The 16,539-nt window shown below is 56.0% G+C and overlaps 1 protein-coding gene across 6 annotated transcripts; it reads left to right on the forward strand.

Annotated features, from left to right (window-relative positions):
* The first annotated feature begins 841 nt into the window (after window positions 1-841).
* On the forward strand, window positions 842-14,895 carry LRRC32 (leucine rich repeat containing 32). Of its 6 annotated transcripts, XM_006040786.3 has the most exons (6): window positions 848-980; window positions 1,545-1,701; window positions 1,800-1,858; window positions 3,417-3,499; window positions 5,592-5,682; window positions 10,787-14,895. In XM_006040786.3, exons 4-6 carry the CDS (start codon window positions 3,483-3,485, stop codon window positions 12,689-12,691), a joined length of 2,013 nt encoding a protein of 670 aa, XP_006040848.3. In that variant the 5' UTR covers window positions 848-980; window positions 1,545-1,701; window positions 1,800-1,858; window positions 3,417-3,482; the 3' UTR covers window positions 12,692-14,895. The 6 variants fall into 6 exon arrangements, with proteins under 6 accessions (XP_006040850.3, XP_006040848.3, XP_025122157.2 ...); XM_025266372.2 differs by lacking the exon at window positions 3,417-3,499; XM_044929336.1 differs by lacking the exons at window positions 1,800-1,858; window positions 3,417-3,499.
* The last annotated feature ends 1,644 nt before the right edge of the window (window positions 14,896-16,539 follow it).

Below are 16,539 nucleotides of genomic sequence, written 5' to 3' on the forward strand. Positions count from 1 at the left end.
GGCTACAGTCCATGGGGTCACAAAGACCATGGATGAGCGACTAAGTGCAACACAGCTAGCTTTGTGAAGACTGGGCTGAAATCCCTGTCTCTTATAGTCAGTGTGACTTTGGATGTGCCACTTAACCTCTCTGAGACTCAGTTTCCCCAAATGGGGACCTTACTAGTCCCAGACAGGTGATTTTTATTTATACTCGACGACCCCATCCTTAACTTGTTTCTCCACCTGAATTCTGGAGACTTAGATGGTACCTTTCCACAGCCCTTGAGGGTCCAGGAGACGCTGGAGGCGGCTCTGAACACCACAGCACAACCTGAGAGGGGACTGTGGACCCACCAGAGGGGATGGCTGCGGTGTGGGGAACCCCCTTTGTAGCCGCTCCAGGGCCAGTGAAGGGTCATTTCCTTCCGTGTTCAGCCCCGCCGTCACCTCTCCTGTTTGCCTCCCTTAAGTGCGGCGGCGCCAACAGCGGGAGAAATCGGGGCCAGGCCGGATTTCCTCTGCGGACCTGCGGCTGCTAGAGCCACCCGCCCCTCCGGACCCCGCGGGTCCACGAACTGCACGTGCGGCGGCGGCCTCGGTGGCACAGCGCTTCCTTAGGGACCCCTCTCCTTCCCCGTCCTTTCATCCTGTCCTCTTCGACCCGCCCCTCGCCAGCCTCGCGGTTTCGGCCGCGAGAAAATGCTTCCTCCCCTCGCGGGTTCCGGATAAACCGAGTCACGCGGGGGCGCGCCGGCCGGGCGCTAGGACCCCGCGGCCGGGCCGAGGGGGGGCGTGGTGGGGCGGGTCGGCGGGAGAGGTATTTAAATTGGAGCCCCGGTCGCCCTCTCGTGGGTCGGGCTCCCGTGGGGCGGTGGAGCGGCCGTGCGCCTCCTCGGGCCGTGACCCCGGGGTCTGGCGCGGGGTGGGACGGGGAGGGCAGATTTGCGCAAAATGTGCCGGGGCTGCCCGGGAGAGGAGCGGCGGCCGCGCTGAGCCAGGTAGGAGCCGCCCAGCGGGCGAGGCTGGCCGGCCCCTCGGGGAACTGGCGGTCCCGAGCCCCTCTCGAGCACCCGGCGCGGAGCTGGGCTGGGGCTGGTTCATCGAGAAACTGATCCTCAACAATCCCCCTCCAATACTTTGTGCGTGGGGCCAGGGTTGACCCTGCCTCGGCTCCAGGCTCCTAGCTCAGCGGATCTTTCCTGCGAAGGGCAGGGCGAGGCCGGCGTTCCCATTTGACAGATGGGAAAACAACCGCAGAAAGGCCGGCACTTGCCCAAGGAACACACAAGCTAGTCAAGGGCAGTTCAGGATTTGTCTCTGGTCTCCTACTGCCCTCTAACCCTGGCGGGGGGGCGGGGGCTGGGGGCGGGTGTGTGGGTCTTCCCATCCCACCGCACCAGATAGCCTGCCCATCTCTAGGGGTGCAGAGGGTGAGGCACCCACCTCTCTCCTAGGGTTTCCTCAGCCAGCCCTCTTAATGGGTGGTAGGACGTGAGGGACCCCCACCCCCACCCTCAGCTGCCTGAAATTCCGCCATCACAGACACATTCCTTTGGGTTAAGGTCTAATTCCCCCGTGGGCTGCACATGTCTCCAGAACGGGGCTTGCCCTTAGTGATTCACTGCTGGCTGGGAACATCCACAGCAGCTCTCCCAGGACCCGACTCTGCCCGTGATCCAGGCTGAGAGGAGGGAGAGGAGCACCCCGAAGCCCGGCACTGTGAGCCTGTCTGCTGCTGTGTGTGTTGGGGTTGGGGGATGTGTGGAGTGGGTTAGAAAGGAGATCTTGGCTTAGTGTTGTGGAAACACTTGCTTTAGGAGGCAGACAGACTGGATTCTGATCCCGACTCTGCCATTAACTGCCTGTGTGACCTTGGGTAAGTCATCTCCCTGAGCCTGGTTTTCCTCATGGGCAAATTCTCTAGGAGGCAGGCAGCTCAGCACCTGCTGGAAAAAACACAACACACAGATCTGGGCTAAATCCCAAAACACTTATGAGCTGGGTAACTCTGGGGTAAGTCACTTCACCTTTCTGAGTCTCAGTGTTCTCATATGTAAAATGGAAATTATAGTAACTGATTCACTGGGTTGTTGTGAGAATTAAATGAAATGATATATGTCAAGTGCTAAGAGTATCTAACATCCTTAAACACTAGAGATGGGCTTAATATTAGTAGTGCCCCTCCACCTCATTTCTCTCTCTCCCTCTCTCTCACACACACACACTTTCACACACACCTACACATTTTTTTGGCACTTCTCCCAGAGTCCTAAGATGTTTTTTTGCCTCCTCTTCCCTGGGCCACTTGTCTGCAGGCCGGGGGCCTTCCTCTTGAGCACTCCTCGCCTCGCCTGGGCTGCTCAGCCCTGCGAGTTTGTCCCTGCTGGGAAAGACAGTATGTGTCCAGGGTACCTTCACAGCCGTTCTCTGCTTGATCATCACAACCACTGGAGGCAGACAGTGGCAAAACAGGAGCCAGGCTACTTGCTCTACAGATGGGACATGGAGACCCTGAAAGGTGAAGGGACGTGCCCCAGGGCACAACGCTGGTGAGCAGTAGAGTCAGGATGAGAGCCTGGGTCTCACTGAGCCCAGTCCTCCCTTTTGAGAGTGAGTAGCCCTCAAATTCTACACACTGTCTGGGCACTGCTGAAGGATGCCCACCATCAAGGGGCCCCTCTCCTTTGGATGGCAGGGCAGAGTTCCACGTGCTGCAGGGAAGGGCCCCCCTGGATGTTCAGCTGCCCACCTGGGAGATAGGATGGGATTTGGCAGGGGAACAGGAAACAAGAGCCCCTTTGAGAAGGTTCAGAACTAACCCAGGTCCTCTCTTATCCTTACCTACCTTATTCTTACTCACCACTCAGCCCTTTGCAGTGGACTGCTACGCCTCACTTTTCTGTTTATTCAATAGATCTTTAGTGAGTACTGCTTATTAGACCCCTGTTCTCAGAATAAGGAATAAACTATTAGGAAACAATGAAAACGAGGAAAACAGTAAAACGTATGCAGATCTGGGGAGGTGGAGGGAGCAAGTAGGGCAAAGGCCCTGAGGCAGGAGGGCACTTGCTTGAGGAATGGCGAGAAAGCTAGGACTCGGTGAGGGAAGGCCAAATGGTAGATGGAGTTAAGAGAGGAGGTTGTGTACATCTGAATTTTATGGGAGGTTTTCAAGCAGTGAGATTCATGGTCTGATACATGATTTAAAGCCATCACTCAAGCTCCTATGCTTAGGGCAGACTGAAAGAGATCAAGGTGGAAACAAGGTGTTGCTGGGATCGAGGCCCAGGGTCGTGGTGGTGCCTCAGTCTGTGGGGCGGTGGGCAGATCCAGAATCTGGTTTTTTAGGAAGAGCAGACAGAACCTGCTGATGAGGGGAGGGAGTGTGGCAGGGAAGTAAAGGGAGAGTCCAGGGGAGAAACTGCTTTCTCTAGCGTCACCATGTCACCGAGGCGCCTCCTGCCGATTCTCACTGCCTTCCCGGACCTGCACAGTGTGAGATGGAGCCCAGTGGAGAGTAAGGCCCCTCTGCCCTGGGGACGCGGCCCATGGTGATGGGGGAGGGGGCAAAGGGAAAGGAACCAGGGGCTGATGGGACGCTTGGCGCCAATATAGAGCCCAGACTCAGAGAACCAGAGAAGGCTTCTTGGAGGAGGTAACATCTAGGCTGAGACCCAAAGAATGAGGAGGTATTCAGCACAATAGAGGGGAGGAAGTGAAGGTTAGGGGCAGTGAAAAGATGCTTAGAGAACTGAAGGGAATTTGAGGCTTTCAGAACACAGAATAGGGGAAGGGACAGTGAGAAATGAAGCTGGAGGGAAGAGCTGGCGAGGCAGGCACGCTCCGCAAGGGCCTCGAAGGCCCTGCTGAGGGGTTTCCACTCAATTCTGAGTATACTGGCTTTCAAAAGGGTGGTGATGTTCTGCTTTTTAAACAGCAGAACAGAATTTCCTGTAAAAGCCCAACCTGTAACGCAGGTGAGAGGAAGAACAGCTGTGGAGCAGGGGGCCCATGGCCCCGAGGGAACCCAGGGAACAGGGCTTAAAAGACACCACTGCGTTCTTTGCCTATCTGAACAAGGAAGGACCTCAGAGCACCCGCCTTCATTTACAAATCATAGCAAGGATGTTTAACAGGTTCTAACAGTAGGACTCAGCCCATAAAGGTTCTATAAATGCATCTTCTAAAGCATCCCTCAGATTCACAATTCAGCACTTACTGATTGAACACCTGCAGGAGACCTTGTAACGTAGAGGTTAAGGGCACAGATCCAGAAGCCCACCTTCCTGGGTCTGTCCCTTGTTAGTTGTGTGACATTGGGCATGTTGCTTAATTTCTCTGAGCCTCCATTTTCCTGTCTGCCCAGTGGGAATGGTGATCATAAAACCAAGTCACTGAATTATTGGAAGGAGTAAATGAGTTCATAGATGTAAAGTGTGGAGAAGAGTGCCTAGTACATGAGAGCTCTGTGTGCGACACTTTCATAGAATATGTCTCATTTGATCTTTAACAAAACTTGGTGAGGTTGGCATTAGCCTCAGAAGAGGAAACTGAGGCTCAGAGAGGTGAAGGGACTTGTACAAAGTCACACAGCAGGTAAGTGGAGGAGACAGAGGAAGCAGTATGGTGTGGGTGACTCTGAGTCCACTGCTCTTGGAGAGCATTATGTCTCTCCTTGTTAATGTTTTGTAGGTATTTATATTATGGTCACTTCTGGGCCTTTATCTGTGTCCCCAGTTCCCAGTACAGAGCCAGACATGAAGAGGCATTCAGTAAGATGTGGGTGAATGAATGACTGAATGAATGAAACTGACGGACTGAGCTGTGTGTTGCTAGCACTTGGCCCAGGTTCTCAGTGAATGAGCCCCTAGCAGCACTGGGATGCGACCCGTCTGGGGGCTTTGTGGTCGCCCTCAACCTCAACCAGACTGCTCATGAGAGAAGGGCTGGCCCAGCAGGCCTGGGTGTCCCACTGTGCAGGCAGTGGCTTCAGTGAAAGTTAAGGGCCTGGCAGCCTGTTCCTGGGGAAGTCCACGGGCCACAGTGCTGGGGGCAGGGCAGGCCTCCTGGCGGGGCTTCCTGTCAAGGCTCCAGGCCCAGCCTTCAAACAATGGCAGGGACTCGGGGATCAGAAAATCAAAAGAGAAAGGGCAAAATAAAGTTCTGCGGGTGGGGGGATTGAGGAATTCCGTTTGGAACTTGAGCTCAGATGGGAGGCCTGCTTGTGGCCTGTGTGGACCTGGAGTCCTGAGCTTGGCCCAGGGCAGCCCTTGAGGCCTATCTGCCTCCTGCTCACCTCCTCCATGCTGTCTTCCGCCTGATGGGGCCTTTCAAAGCCCAAATCTGACCGTGTCACCCACTGCTTAAAAACTCCTGTCCAAGGTAATGGCTTAGCCCCTCCATCTGGCACTGAAGGCTGTTTGTGATGGGCTGCAGCCCTGTTTCCCACCACCTTCACAAGGGGCCCTGTTCACAGCACCTTCAGTCCAGCTCCTGCTGTGGTCTGGGGTTCCCTGAGGGCAGCTGCAGACAGGAGGGGGCGGTGGGAGTCCGCGGTAGGAAGGAGCCTGCAGTCTTACCATCTTCCCCTTTCCTCCTGCCCTCTGCAGAGCCATGAGCCACCAGATTCTGCTGCTTCTGGCCGTGCTGACCCTGGGCCTGGCTACCTCCCAACACCGAGACAAGGTGCCCTGTAGGAAGGTAAGACACCTGCCTCATCAGGGAGAGCTCCTCATATCCCCTGCCCCCGGCGGTCCTACTGGCCCAGAAGCCAGAGGCTAGAGGGCTCAGAAGAGGAAAGGGGATCCACTTAATGCCATTAAAGCTCGCATTTACTGAGCACCTACTAGAATGTCTAAATGCCCTGTTTACTATTAATCCTGCCAGGTAAGTATAATCATTCCAGTTTTAGAGAATTGGAAACCGGCTTGGAGAAGTTAGCCAACTTGTCTGAGGTCATTCACTTCAGGCCAGTAGGGACTCTATTTCCTCAGGCCACCCCCACAGGGCAGTGGGTCCAGCTGGCTGCTGAAGAATATGTGTGCATGAGTGCTAAGTCACTTCAGCCGTGTCCAACTTTTTGTGACCCCATGGACTGTAGGACCAGGCTCCTCTGTCCATGGGGATTCTCCAGGAAAGAATACCGGAGTGGGTTGCCATGCCTTCCTCCTGGAGATCTTCCCAACCCAGGGATCGAACCCACATCTCTTACATCTCCTGCATTGGCAGCCAGGTTCTTTACTACTAGTGCCACATGTGATGCCCTGAAGAACATGTATATGTGTGGGGAACCTGGGGTGGGCAGCTGGGAAAGGCTCTTCTGTCCTGGGCCCCTCCTGGGGACAAATCCCCTCCCTAACTGGGCTCCTTAACTTGAGCCCAACTGCCGTATTCCTGCTGTGATGCCTCTCACTTAGTACTGCCCAGGTCAAATGCCGCCTTCTCCAAGAAGCTTTCCCTGACCCCTTCCAGGCCATCCCTTTTCTGGGCTCCCACAGTCCTAAGCCTCCCTCCTTCTCAACACTGAGCCCATGGGGTAGTTGGTAAATGGGTCCACGGCTGACTCAGCTACTAGACCAAGAGCTCCTCAAGGGTAGTGACAAGGTTTGATCCATTTTGTCCCATTTTCCTAGAGTCTGGGAAATGCTCTGAGGTTACTGTGACCCTGTAGGATACAGAGAAAAGAGCTTATCTAGTCTAATTGGAAGGCTGGACGGTCACCGAGGTCAAGGCCAGAGCTTGGGCTGGGGAAGGGACAGGCCCTCCAGTAGCCTCATTTGGACCTGGGACTGGGAGCTCATGACACAGAGTTGGTGTTGTTTTAGTCACCCAGTCGTGTCTGACTCTTTTGTGACCCCGTGGATTGGGATTTTCCCAGGCAAGAATACTGGAATGGGCTGCCATTTCCTTTCTCCAGGGGATCTTCCCAACCAAGGGACCGAACTTGCATCTCCTGCATTGCAGGAAGATTCTTTACTGCTGAGCCACTGGGGAAGCCCTAGTGACACAGAGTGGGCAGCTGCTTTGGGAGGTGCATGTGCTAGCAGCCAGGGCCAGCAGCACTTCCCTGGGGTTTGCAGTGTCTGCTGTGGCCACCTCACTCGTGCTCCTTGGAGCCCTTCCAGGGTTCCCAGAATCCAGAATAATGGGCAGAGAAGGACTCAGACATCACCACATGCAGGGAGGAAGGGCCTGGGCCATGCAACAGGCGGAAGGGAACTGGGTGAGCTTTGGATTTGGGGCAAAGGAGATAACAGGCAGGAATGGACTTTCTAAACTCCCACAGAAGGCATTATGATGCTTTTCAGTAGTAAAAAGAAATGGCCACATGCCGAGGGCTAGCTAGGGGCCTGCTCTGCACTAAGGACCATCTCTCATTTTGTCCTGCCTGGAACTTCTCTTTTCAGCTGAGGAAACTTATGCTGAGAGAAGAGATGTGACCCCCAAGGTCATACAGACAGGAAGTAACAGAGCCAGGATTCGGACCCCTCCCTCCCAAGTTCATGGTGTCCACTGCCGGGTGATTCTCCCTGCTCTGCTTCCCTTCTGTGTGCAGATAGTATGATGGGGTTGAGTGGCACCCTCTTCCCTCCTAAAAACAAAAAAAGAACCTGGGAAATGGCACCCTGGCACATCAGAGAGAGTGGATAGGGGGTCATCAGGGGAAGCTCAGGACCTGACTAAGGGTGGATGCTCCCGAGATCCCTCCCCACATAAGTCACTCATGCTGGGGGCTCGGAGATCAGGGAGCAGTGGGTGCCCCACAAACGGTGTCCTGAGAGCTGCCCTGGCCTTCAAGCTCCTTCCTGGACTGACCTGGAGAGCTGAGCAGTCCTGCCTTGTGGCAGTCCCCTCTGGGCCTCTATGACAGGGGTTCTGGGCACTGGGAAGAAAGTAGGATTGGGTGCTGGACTGGGCCAGCTTTGTGTCCTGGCTCAACTCTCAGGGGCTGGTGCCACACAGGACCTTTGAGTATCCAGAGGTGAAATGGAGCTGGGCTTATACATGGGGTAAGCGCTCCCCACCCCACACAACACACGTTATGTCTGTGTTCATTTTGTTGTTTCTTCTTTAATCAGGATGGTTCAGGGAGCTGAGAATATGGATGAGGAGTCTATGCCCAGTAGCCCCAACTGGCAGAGAAGTTGTGAGGGAGGAGGGAGCAAGGAGCCAGGCAGGTCTGGCAAGGTGGCTAGAGTATGAGGATGCTAATTTTGCACTGGGCCCCAATGGCAGGGGTTGTCCCTGGGCCTCTGAGTAATGCCGGTCACTGTGCCGTGTGGACTTGGAAGAGTCGCACATGCCTGATGGAAGACAGCCGGTTCCTCCCTGCATCCCTCCCCCTACCTTGGGCTCTTGGGAGGAAGCTGAGAGCTGGGCCAGGCAGGGAACACCCAGGCTGTATTCCTACCCTGTCGGCCCAGCTGCTGATTTGTGACCTCATTCAAGTTACTGCCATCTTTAGGCTTGGTCTCCCCATCTGGGAAGGGGGTGGGCTGAACCCTTTGCGCTCTAATAGTCTTTGACTCTGGTCTGAATAAATGGATCGGATCGTGTGTCCTAAGCTGCTTCAGTCGTGTCTGACTCTTGTGACCACATGGACTGTAGCCTGCCAGGCTCCTCTGTTCATGGGAAGAATATTCTTCCAAGGCAAGAATACTGAGATGGGCTGCCATTTCCTCCTCCAGGAGATCTTCCCAACCCAGGGATCAAACCCTATCTCCTGCATTGGCAGGCAGGTTGATTACCACTAGCGCCACCTGGGAAACCCTGAATGAATGGATCATCCCTTGATTGAGTCAGTCCCTCAGACCTGTATTAAGCTGATGATGTCTTTCATCTACTGAAAAATGTACTGAGCACTTTCTGGTGCTCAGAAAGGCCAGGTCCAAATATCCAGTCAATCAAACCCTTTGCCCTGAGCTCACTTTCTAGCCGGTCCACACACAGATAGCCACAGGGAGAAACAAAGGGAAGCACAGGGACTGTGAGAGCCCAGGGGAAGCCCCGACCTGCCCGGCATTTAGGGAGGTCTCCTGGATGGAGGAGACCCTGGTGCTCAGCACACAGAGTTCGAGATCCTGCTCTGGTTGGGCAGAGCACAGCCAACACAAGGAGAAGCAGGAAGGGGGCTGAGAGGTGGGTGTGGGAGGGTGCAGTGGGCCGTGGTCAGGTGTGGGCTGGGCTAGGGTGGGTTGGGAGAAGATCAGCAGGGACCACAAACAACGTTGAACCCTGCTGAGGGTCCTGGCTCTGCCTGGAAGGGGTTTAAGTCAAGGGCAGCATGGTCAGAGTGGAGTTTCTGACAGTTTCCAGGCATTCGGCTGGCAGACCTGTCAGAAGGGGTCAGTGAAGACAGAGAGGCTGGGGTGGAGTGGGCCTGAGCTGGGTGCTTATGGAAGTCAGAGCCTTTGCTGGGAAAGGCTGGGGTTCCTGGTGTGCCGGAAATGACAGAGGGAGACTGCATTCACATGGAAAGAATTCTGGCCCCTGAAGGCACATGTGGTGGAGGACAAAAGTGGGGTCTTCAGTTGTTAGGAGACTGGGGTTCAAAAGCTACTAGCTCTGTTCCTCACCAGCTGGGTGATACTAGACCCTCTCTTCCCCTCTCTGAGCTTGAGTTTCTTAAAGAGAGGTGATCATGTTTGATGGGCAGGCTACCGTGACAATCCAATGAGACTATGGGTCTGAAAATGTGAAATAAAATATAAAATGCTGAATAGGCATTGGGGAAGGATGAGTTACATTCTGGATCAGAACCAGATGGAGCTCATACAGCAAAATCAGCTCTTGTCAACAAAGAATATGGGTTGGGACTCTGGTCATCTTTTTCCCGGCCCCAACCCCATCTCTGGGGGCCCATCTGGACTGGACCATGGGAACTGAAGCCACTGATGGGGTGGGGGTGGGGTGAGGTAGATGGAGCAGCAGGAAAGAGGTCACATCTAGGGAGTGTCAGCAAGGAAGGCAGGCTCTGGAACCAGAGTTGTGCCCCATGGAGTGAGGGTTCGAATGAGATCTGAGGGTGCGAGACCAGAATTAAAACAGAGGACTAGAGTGGAAAGAGCATTTTTCATTTTTGGAAACATTTCTCCCAGAGTGGTTTCTAATCTAACATCAGCTGAGTAAGTTTACCTCTGTGGGTCCATAGAAGGAACTTGGGATGTGGAACGAGGAGGTCTGGGTCCCAGAGTGGCCCTGCTCCTCACTGGCTCTGGCTCACTCTAAATGATACGTGGCTTAGTTTCCTGTAAAATAGGATAATAGTGAGTACAGAATTTTTTTGTTAGTGCATTTTTCCTTCTGTCTATCATCTGTATGGCTACCCACCAAAGCTTCCTTGAGTCCCTCCTTGATGCCAGCGCTGCTGTGAAGTGAAGTCGCTCAGTCGTGTCCGACTCTTTGCAACCGCATGGACTGTAGCCCACCAGGCTCCTCTGTCCATAGAATTCTCCAGGCAAGAGTACTGGAGTGGGTTGCCATTTCTTCCTCCAGGGGATATTCCTGACCCAGGGATTGAACCCGGGTCTCCCGCATTGCAGGCAGACACTTTACCCTCTGAGCCACCAGGGAAGCACTGCTCTATCGTGTACCAAAGACAGCAGCAGGGAGCAGGGTAGGGATCATGCAGACCTAGGGGGATTAGGCTGGGGTGGAGGACCTGAATCATGCTGGGAGGACAGAAGAGAGGCCTAGCCAAGCCTGGTGGGGGCTCAAGTCATCCTTCCTAGAGGCGAGTGTTGGGTTCTACCTCCTACGGCATGCACTAATGCCCACTGCTCTCCCTGCCCTCCCACCTCCCCAGGTGGACAAGGAGGTCTGGTGCCAGGGCCGTAGCCTGCTCCAGGTCCCCTCGGTGCTCTCACGGGACATCGAGGTCCTCAACTTATCTGGGAACCAGCTGCGAAGCATCCTGGCCTTGCCCCTGGGCTTCTACACGGCACTTCGTCACCTGGACCTGAGCGCCAACGAGATCAGCTTCCTCCAGCCAGGGGTCTTCCAGGCCCTGCCCCACCTGGAACACCTCAACCTGGCCCACAACCACCTGGCGGTGGGCACAGCGCTGAATACTGGGGGACTGGGCCCCCTGCTGCACCTGACGTCCCTGGACCTGTCGGGGAACAGCCTGTACAGCGGCCTGGTGGAGCAGCTGCTGGGGGAGGCGCCCGCCCTGCGCACACTCTCACTGGCGGAGAACAGCCTGACGCGCCTGGGCCGCAGCACCTTCTCGAGTACACCCGCGCTGGAGCGGCTGGACCTTCACAGCAACGTGCTGATGGACATCGAAGATGGTGCCTTTGAGGCCTTGCCCCGCCTGGTGCACCTCAACCTCTCCAGGAACTCCCTCACCTGCATCTCCGATTTCAGCCTCCAGCAGCTGCGCGTCCTGGATCTGAGCTGCAACAGTATCGAGGCCTTTCAGACGGCCCCGGAGCCGCGGGCCGAGTACCAGCTCGCCTGGCTCGACCTGCGGGAGAACAAACTGCTCCACTTTCCCGACCTAAGCGCACTCCCGAGACTCATTTACCTGAACGCGTCCAACAACCTCATCCGGCTCCCTGCGGAGCCACCCCGGGGTGGAGGCGAGGGCCTCCATGCGCCTTCCGAGGGCTGGTCATCCTTGCCCCTCTCCAACCCCAGCCGCAATGCCAGCACCCAACCCCTCTCCCAGCTCTTGAATCTGGATTTGAGCTACAATGAGATTGAGCTCGTCCCGGAGGGCTTTCTTGAGCCCCTGACCTCCCTGCGCTCCCTGAACCTCAGCCGGAACTGTTTGCGGGCCTTTGAGGCCCAGCCCGGCTCCCTGCCCTGCCTGATGCTTCTGGACATCAGCCACAATGCGCTGGAGACTCTCGAGCTGGGTGCCAGGGCCCTGGGGTCCCTGTGGACGCTGCTTTTACAGGACAATGCCCTGCGGGACCTGCCGCCGTACACCTTCACCAGCCTGGCCAGTCTGCAGAGGCTTAACTTGCAGGGGAACCGGCTCAGCCCCTGTGGGGGCCCAGCTGAGCCTGGACCCTTGGGTTGTGTGGCCTTCTCTGGCATCTCCTCCCTCCGTGTCCTGAACCTGGCGGACAATGAGATGGAGATACTGCGGGCAGGTGCCTTCCTCCACACGCCACTGGCCGAGCTGGACCTCTCCTCTAACCCTGGGCTGGAAGTGGCCCCAGGGGCCTTGGCGGGCCTGGAGGGCTCCTTGGAGGTCCTGGCCCTGCAGGGCAATGGGCTGGCCATCCTGCAGGTGGACCTGCCCTGCTTCAGTTGCCTCAAGCAGCTCAATCTGGCTGAGAACCGCCTGAGCCGCCTGCCTGCCTGGACACAGGCTGTGTCCCTGGAGGTGCTGGATCTGAGGAACAACAGCTTCAGCCTCCTTCCGGGCAGTGCCATGGGCGGCCTGGAAAACAGCCTACGGCGCCTCTACCTGCAGGGGAACCCCCTCAGCTGCTGCGGCAATGGCTGGCTGGCGGCCCAGCTGCACCAGGGCCGTGTGGACGTGGATGCCACCCAGGACCTGATCTGCCGCTTTGGCTCTCAGGAGGAGGTGTCCCTGACTCACGTGCGTCCCGAGGACTGTGAGAAGGGGGGTCTCAAGAATGTCAACCTCATTATCATCCTCACCTTTGCAGTGGTGTCTGCCATCCTGCTCACCACGCTGGCCACCTGCTGCTGTGTGCGCCGGCAGAAGTTCAGCCAACAGTACAAAGCCTAGAGAGTTTGGAGGCCACACACGGGCTCTGTCGGGAGACCCTGCTGGGGCAGTGGGGGAGCCAGAGGCACGGAGAAGGTTGGGCACTGACCCATGATCACACAGTAAGCCAGGGTCCAAGACCCTCGGTCTCTCAGTCCCAGCCCAGGGCTCCTTTCCCCGTGTCCTGCTGCACCAGCAGGTGACCCACTTCTCAGGCCGCACATCATGTAGTCCAGCTGTGGAAGCCGGAAGTTGGGCAGTTTCAGGAGTGACAGAGTGTAAGGCTGACCCCATCACATCTACAGATCTTTGCCAAGCATCTGTTTTGTGCCACATCCTGCCCTGGGCACTGGGGGCGCCGGGGAATGAGACACATCCCTGCCCTCAGCATTGCCCAGTCTGAGTGGGCAGGTGGTCACAGAGTGTGCGGTCACCACGTGGAGTGTGAAAGCCAGGGCTCCAAAGTTCTGCAGCCCCAGCTGGCTGAATGTGGATAGTCCTTCCCTGGCCGGGCCAGGGCAAGAAAGGGGCAAGACCAAGAGGATTTGTCTGAGACATTTCCAAGCAGACTATTTGTCACATCTTCTGATAATGACTTTCAGCTTCTCTGAAACATGAAGAGCTTGTGACCGGAAGAAAGCTGGAGCCACTTGAGTAAGGCTTGGATCCAGTGCTGTTAGGCAGGCTTTGGCAGCTCTGGCAGGGTCGGTTAAGAGGCAGTCTCCCTGGGCTCTGGCCCAGCCCTGGACTGGTCTGTTTCCTGCTCTGCACAGGCGCTTTCCTACCTGGCACCCTCAGGTTGCACACATGGGTCCAGATAACTGCCCTAGCCGCCACCCCCCCACCCCCTGCCCCCGCCCTTTCCCTGTCCAGGTCCTGCTCAGGCCTGCTGCTCCAGCTGAGCCCCATCCTGGCCAGTGAGCCAGGAGTGAGACCCTTAGGTTTCTGGTTCTGTTTTACACCACACTTGGCAGCAATGACAAACCCAAGCCTGCATTTGCCTCTTTATGACAACCCTCTGAGGTTGGTATATTATCCCATTTAACTAGAGGCTCTGAAAGTCTCCCTCCAGGGATCTCCAGCTAAGAAATGCCAGAACTGAGCTCCAGCCTCACATCCTCCTGCGTCCAGAGCCTGAGCTTGGCCACTGCGGGGGCTGCAGGCTGTAAGATGGACAGGAAATGGCCCCATATGGCTGGAACGGGGCCAGGGAGCATCTGGGCACACCCACCCGCTCTTCTCCTTCCTCTCTCCCAGGCGGGCAGAGAGAAGACGGGCAGCCACAGGCCCGCTCCTCCTTCTGTGCCTCTGTTTCTCTTATTCCATCCTTTGCTGACTAGGTGGGCTCTCCTTTTCTCATCGAGCCCTAGAATTCCTTCCCTCCTTCTCCCTCTGTTGAGCATAGCCTGGAATTTGAGACCATTGAGTCCAACCTCCCTGGTACATAGATAGAACAGCTGAGACTTAGGAAGAGACTGGAACTTGCTCAGAGCTGCTTAAGTCAGGACAGAGCCTGTGAAAAAAGGTAGATTCAGATCTCAGACTTCACTGAGGGAGTCAGGGTTGGGGGGCTTGGGGGTTGGACCTGGGCAGTTTCCTCCTCTCTCTCAGCTGTCACATCACAAGATGATGCTGGCTCCAACCTCCCTTTCTGGTCCTTGTCATGCAGGGAATTTTTCCCCCTAGAAAAATGCATAGAAAAATCCCATGCAGATATAGCCCATGGAATCGTGGGCTGTCTGGGGACAAAGGAAGCCCTGGGATGAGCCCAGGACTCGGTGTCATGGTCTTCACCTTCTTACTGTGTTTGGCCTGCACTCAGGCTCACGATGGTGCTCGGTAAAGTATGAGATGATGAAAATGGCCCTCTGCCCACCCCATTTTACAGATGAGAAAACTGAGGCTGAGAGGGTCAAAGACTCAGGGAGTCCATGGCAGAGCAGGGCCAGAACCTGGCCTGGTGGCCTGGCCCCAGCCGGGGGCCCTGGTGGCGAATGGGGCAGCTGGTGGGTCCGGTCCTGTTCGGGATCATGACCACAGGTGCTCAGTGCACACAAACACTCTTCCTCAGGCCTGAGGGCAAGGCGTGGGCCCCTTCACGCCTGATCTTTGAAAACACTACAGGATGCTGCTTTCACCTCCTGGGAGCCAGGCCACAACCCAGGCCTCAGGACCCGCTCTTTGTGTAACCCACATGAATGTATTAAAAAATGATTTTGGAGAAATGGTGCAGCCTGCCGGCCTCCTCCTTGCTGCTGGGAATCTTTGCATCCACTTGAACTCTGCCCTCCTCTACTTCTCTTCCAGGCTTTGAAGCCTCATGGCAGACCCCTGGGGAGACAGGTGGAGGACCACTGGGTGGGAGACTGAGGTCCTGGGTCTCACCATCTTGACCCTTGGTGCCTCAGCCACCATCATGCCCCTACCACACCTCTGTCTCCTCACACTAGGCATACGCTGCTCCCCACCTGCGAAGAAAACGGTGACTTCCAGCAGGAGCCTGTTAGTGCCTCTCTCTCTCTCTCTGCAGCTTCATTCGGGTGCTTCCTCTATACCCGCTCCCCACCCTGTCCAGAGGCAGCATGTCCTGTCCTCTCTCACTCATTTATTTTCTCACTTTGCTCTCCCTTCAGCCTCTCCTCTCTGCTTCTGTCTTCCTCGCAGATTTCAGCTGTGCTCAAGTCTTGCCCATCTTAAAAACAGTACGAAGACCCTTAAACCACTTTCCCCCTTCCTTTCCCGACATCATGGGTAAACTTCTCAGTAAAGTAGCTTCCCCTGCCTCCCCTCCATCCTAATCTATTCCAGGCCACTTCCAGCTGTCCCCAGCAATCTCCCCAACCCAGGGCTGAGGTCACCAAGGTTGTACTTTTCAGACAATGTCTCCCTGACCCCTCCACTGTGGGGCCTGCCTCTATCCCCCAATCATCCACACTCTTCCCTTGGGACACTCCCCTTACATCTAGGACCCTAGATGCCACTCCTTTTGGGGCTTCGCTGTGTGCTCATCTTCCTCAAGCCATCAGGCAATCAGAAGGACTCTTCTCCCAGGAACATCATCATCCTCACTGATGTGGCTGCCCCATCGCTCTGACGATGCCCACATCTCTGTCTCCAGCCCCAGACCTTCCTGAGCATCCAGCCCTGCTACCTTGACACCCAAAGGCCTCCCCAGCTAGAGAGTTAAAGACCTCCCAGGGGCTGGAGGATTGAGAGTGAGCAGCCAGGCTGCTCAAGGTTGAACTTGGAAGAATCAAGAGGGGTCAGAAGAAGAGCATTCATGGTTCCTAGAAGGGAATTGGAGGGTGAGAGTGTGGGCTGTGGGGTCTAGGGGAAGCAACAAGAGCCACCTCACCTGGGGTGGGGGTGGGAGTCCGGTGAGGGGCACTGAGGCAAAGTCTAGAGGACAGGGAGTGGGTGCCCGGGCTGTCCCACTTTGCAGCCCCCTGTGCTTATCTTCATGTGGTTCCATCATCCCTTCTCAGCTGCCTGACAGTGAGACACCACCCCCTCTGCAGGTGCCAACCTCTTTTCCACCTTCTCTCCCACAGGCTCCAGCTCTGCCTCCCCCATCCCCCAAGTACCCTGGAGATTTCTCCAGCCCAGCTTCTTCTCTGGGCTGTGGCCTCTCACCTCTCTGTTCCTGCTCCCAGCTCCTATTCTCCAAAGGAAAAATTGAAATGCCTATTTCATGGATGGGGCTGGGGGGGCGGTGAGCATTTATGTGATTCAATGCCCTGGCACACAGGAAATGCTCCTTGATGGCCCACAGGAGGACAGTAGCACGGACTGAGCACAGTCCAGGGCTCTGCGGGAGCCTCCAGGCCCCTAACCTCTTTTCCTGGCAAACAGAGGAGTGTGCTCACCTG

The sequence above is a fragment of the Bubalus bubalis genome, chromosome 16 (assembly GCF_019923935.1).
Source record: "Bubalus bubalis isolate 160015118507 breed Murrah chromosome 16, NDDB_SH_1, whole genome shotgun sequence".
Taxonomy (NCBI): Eukaryota; Metazoa; Chordata; class Mammalia; order Artiodactyla; family Bovidae; genus Bubalus; species Bubalus bubalis.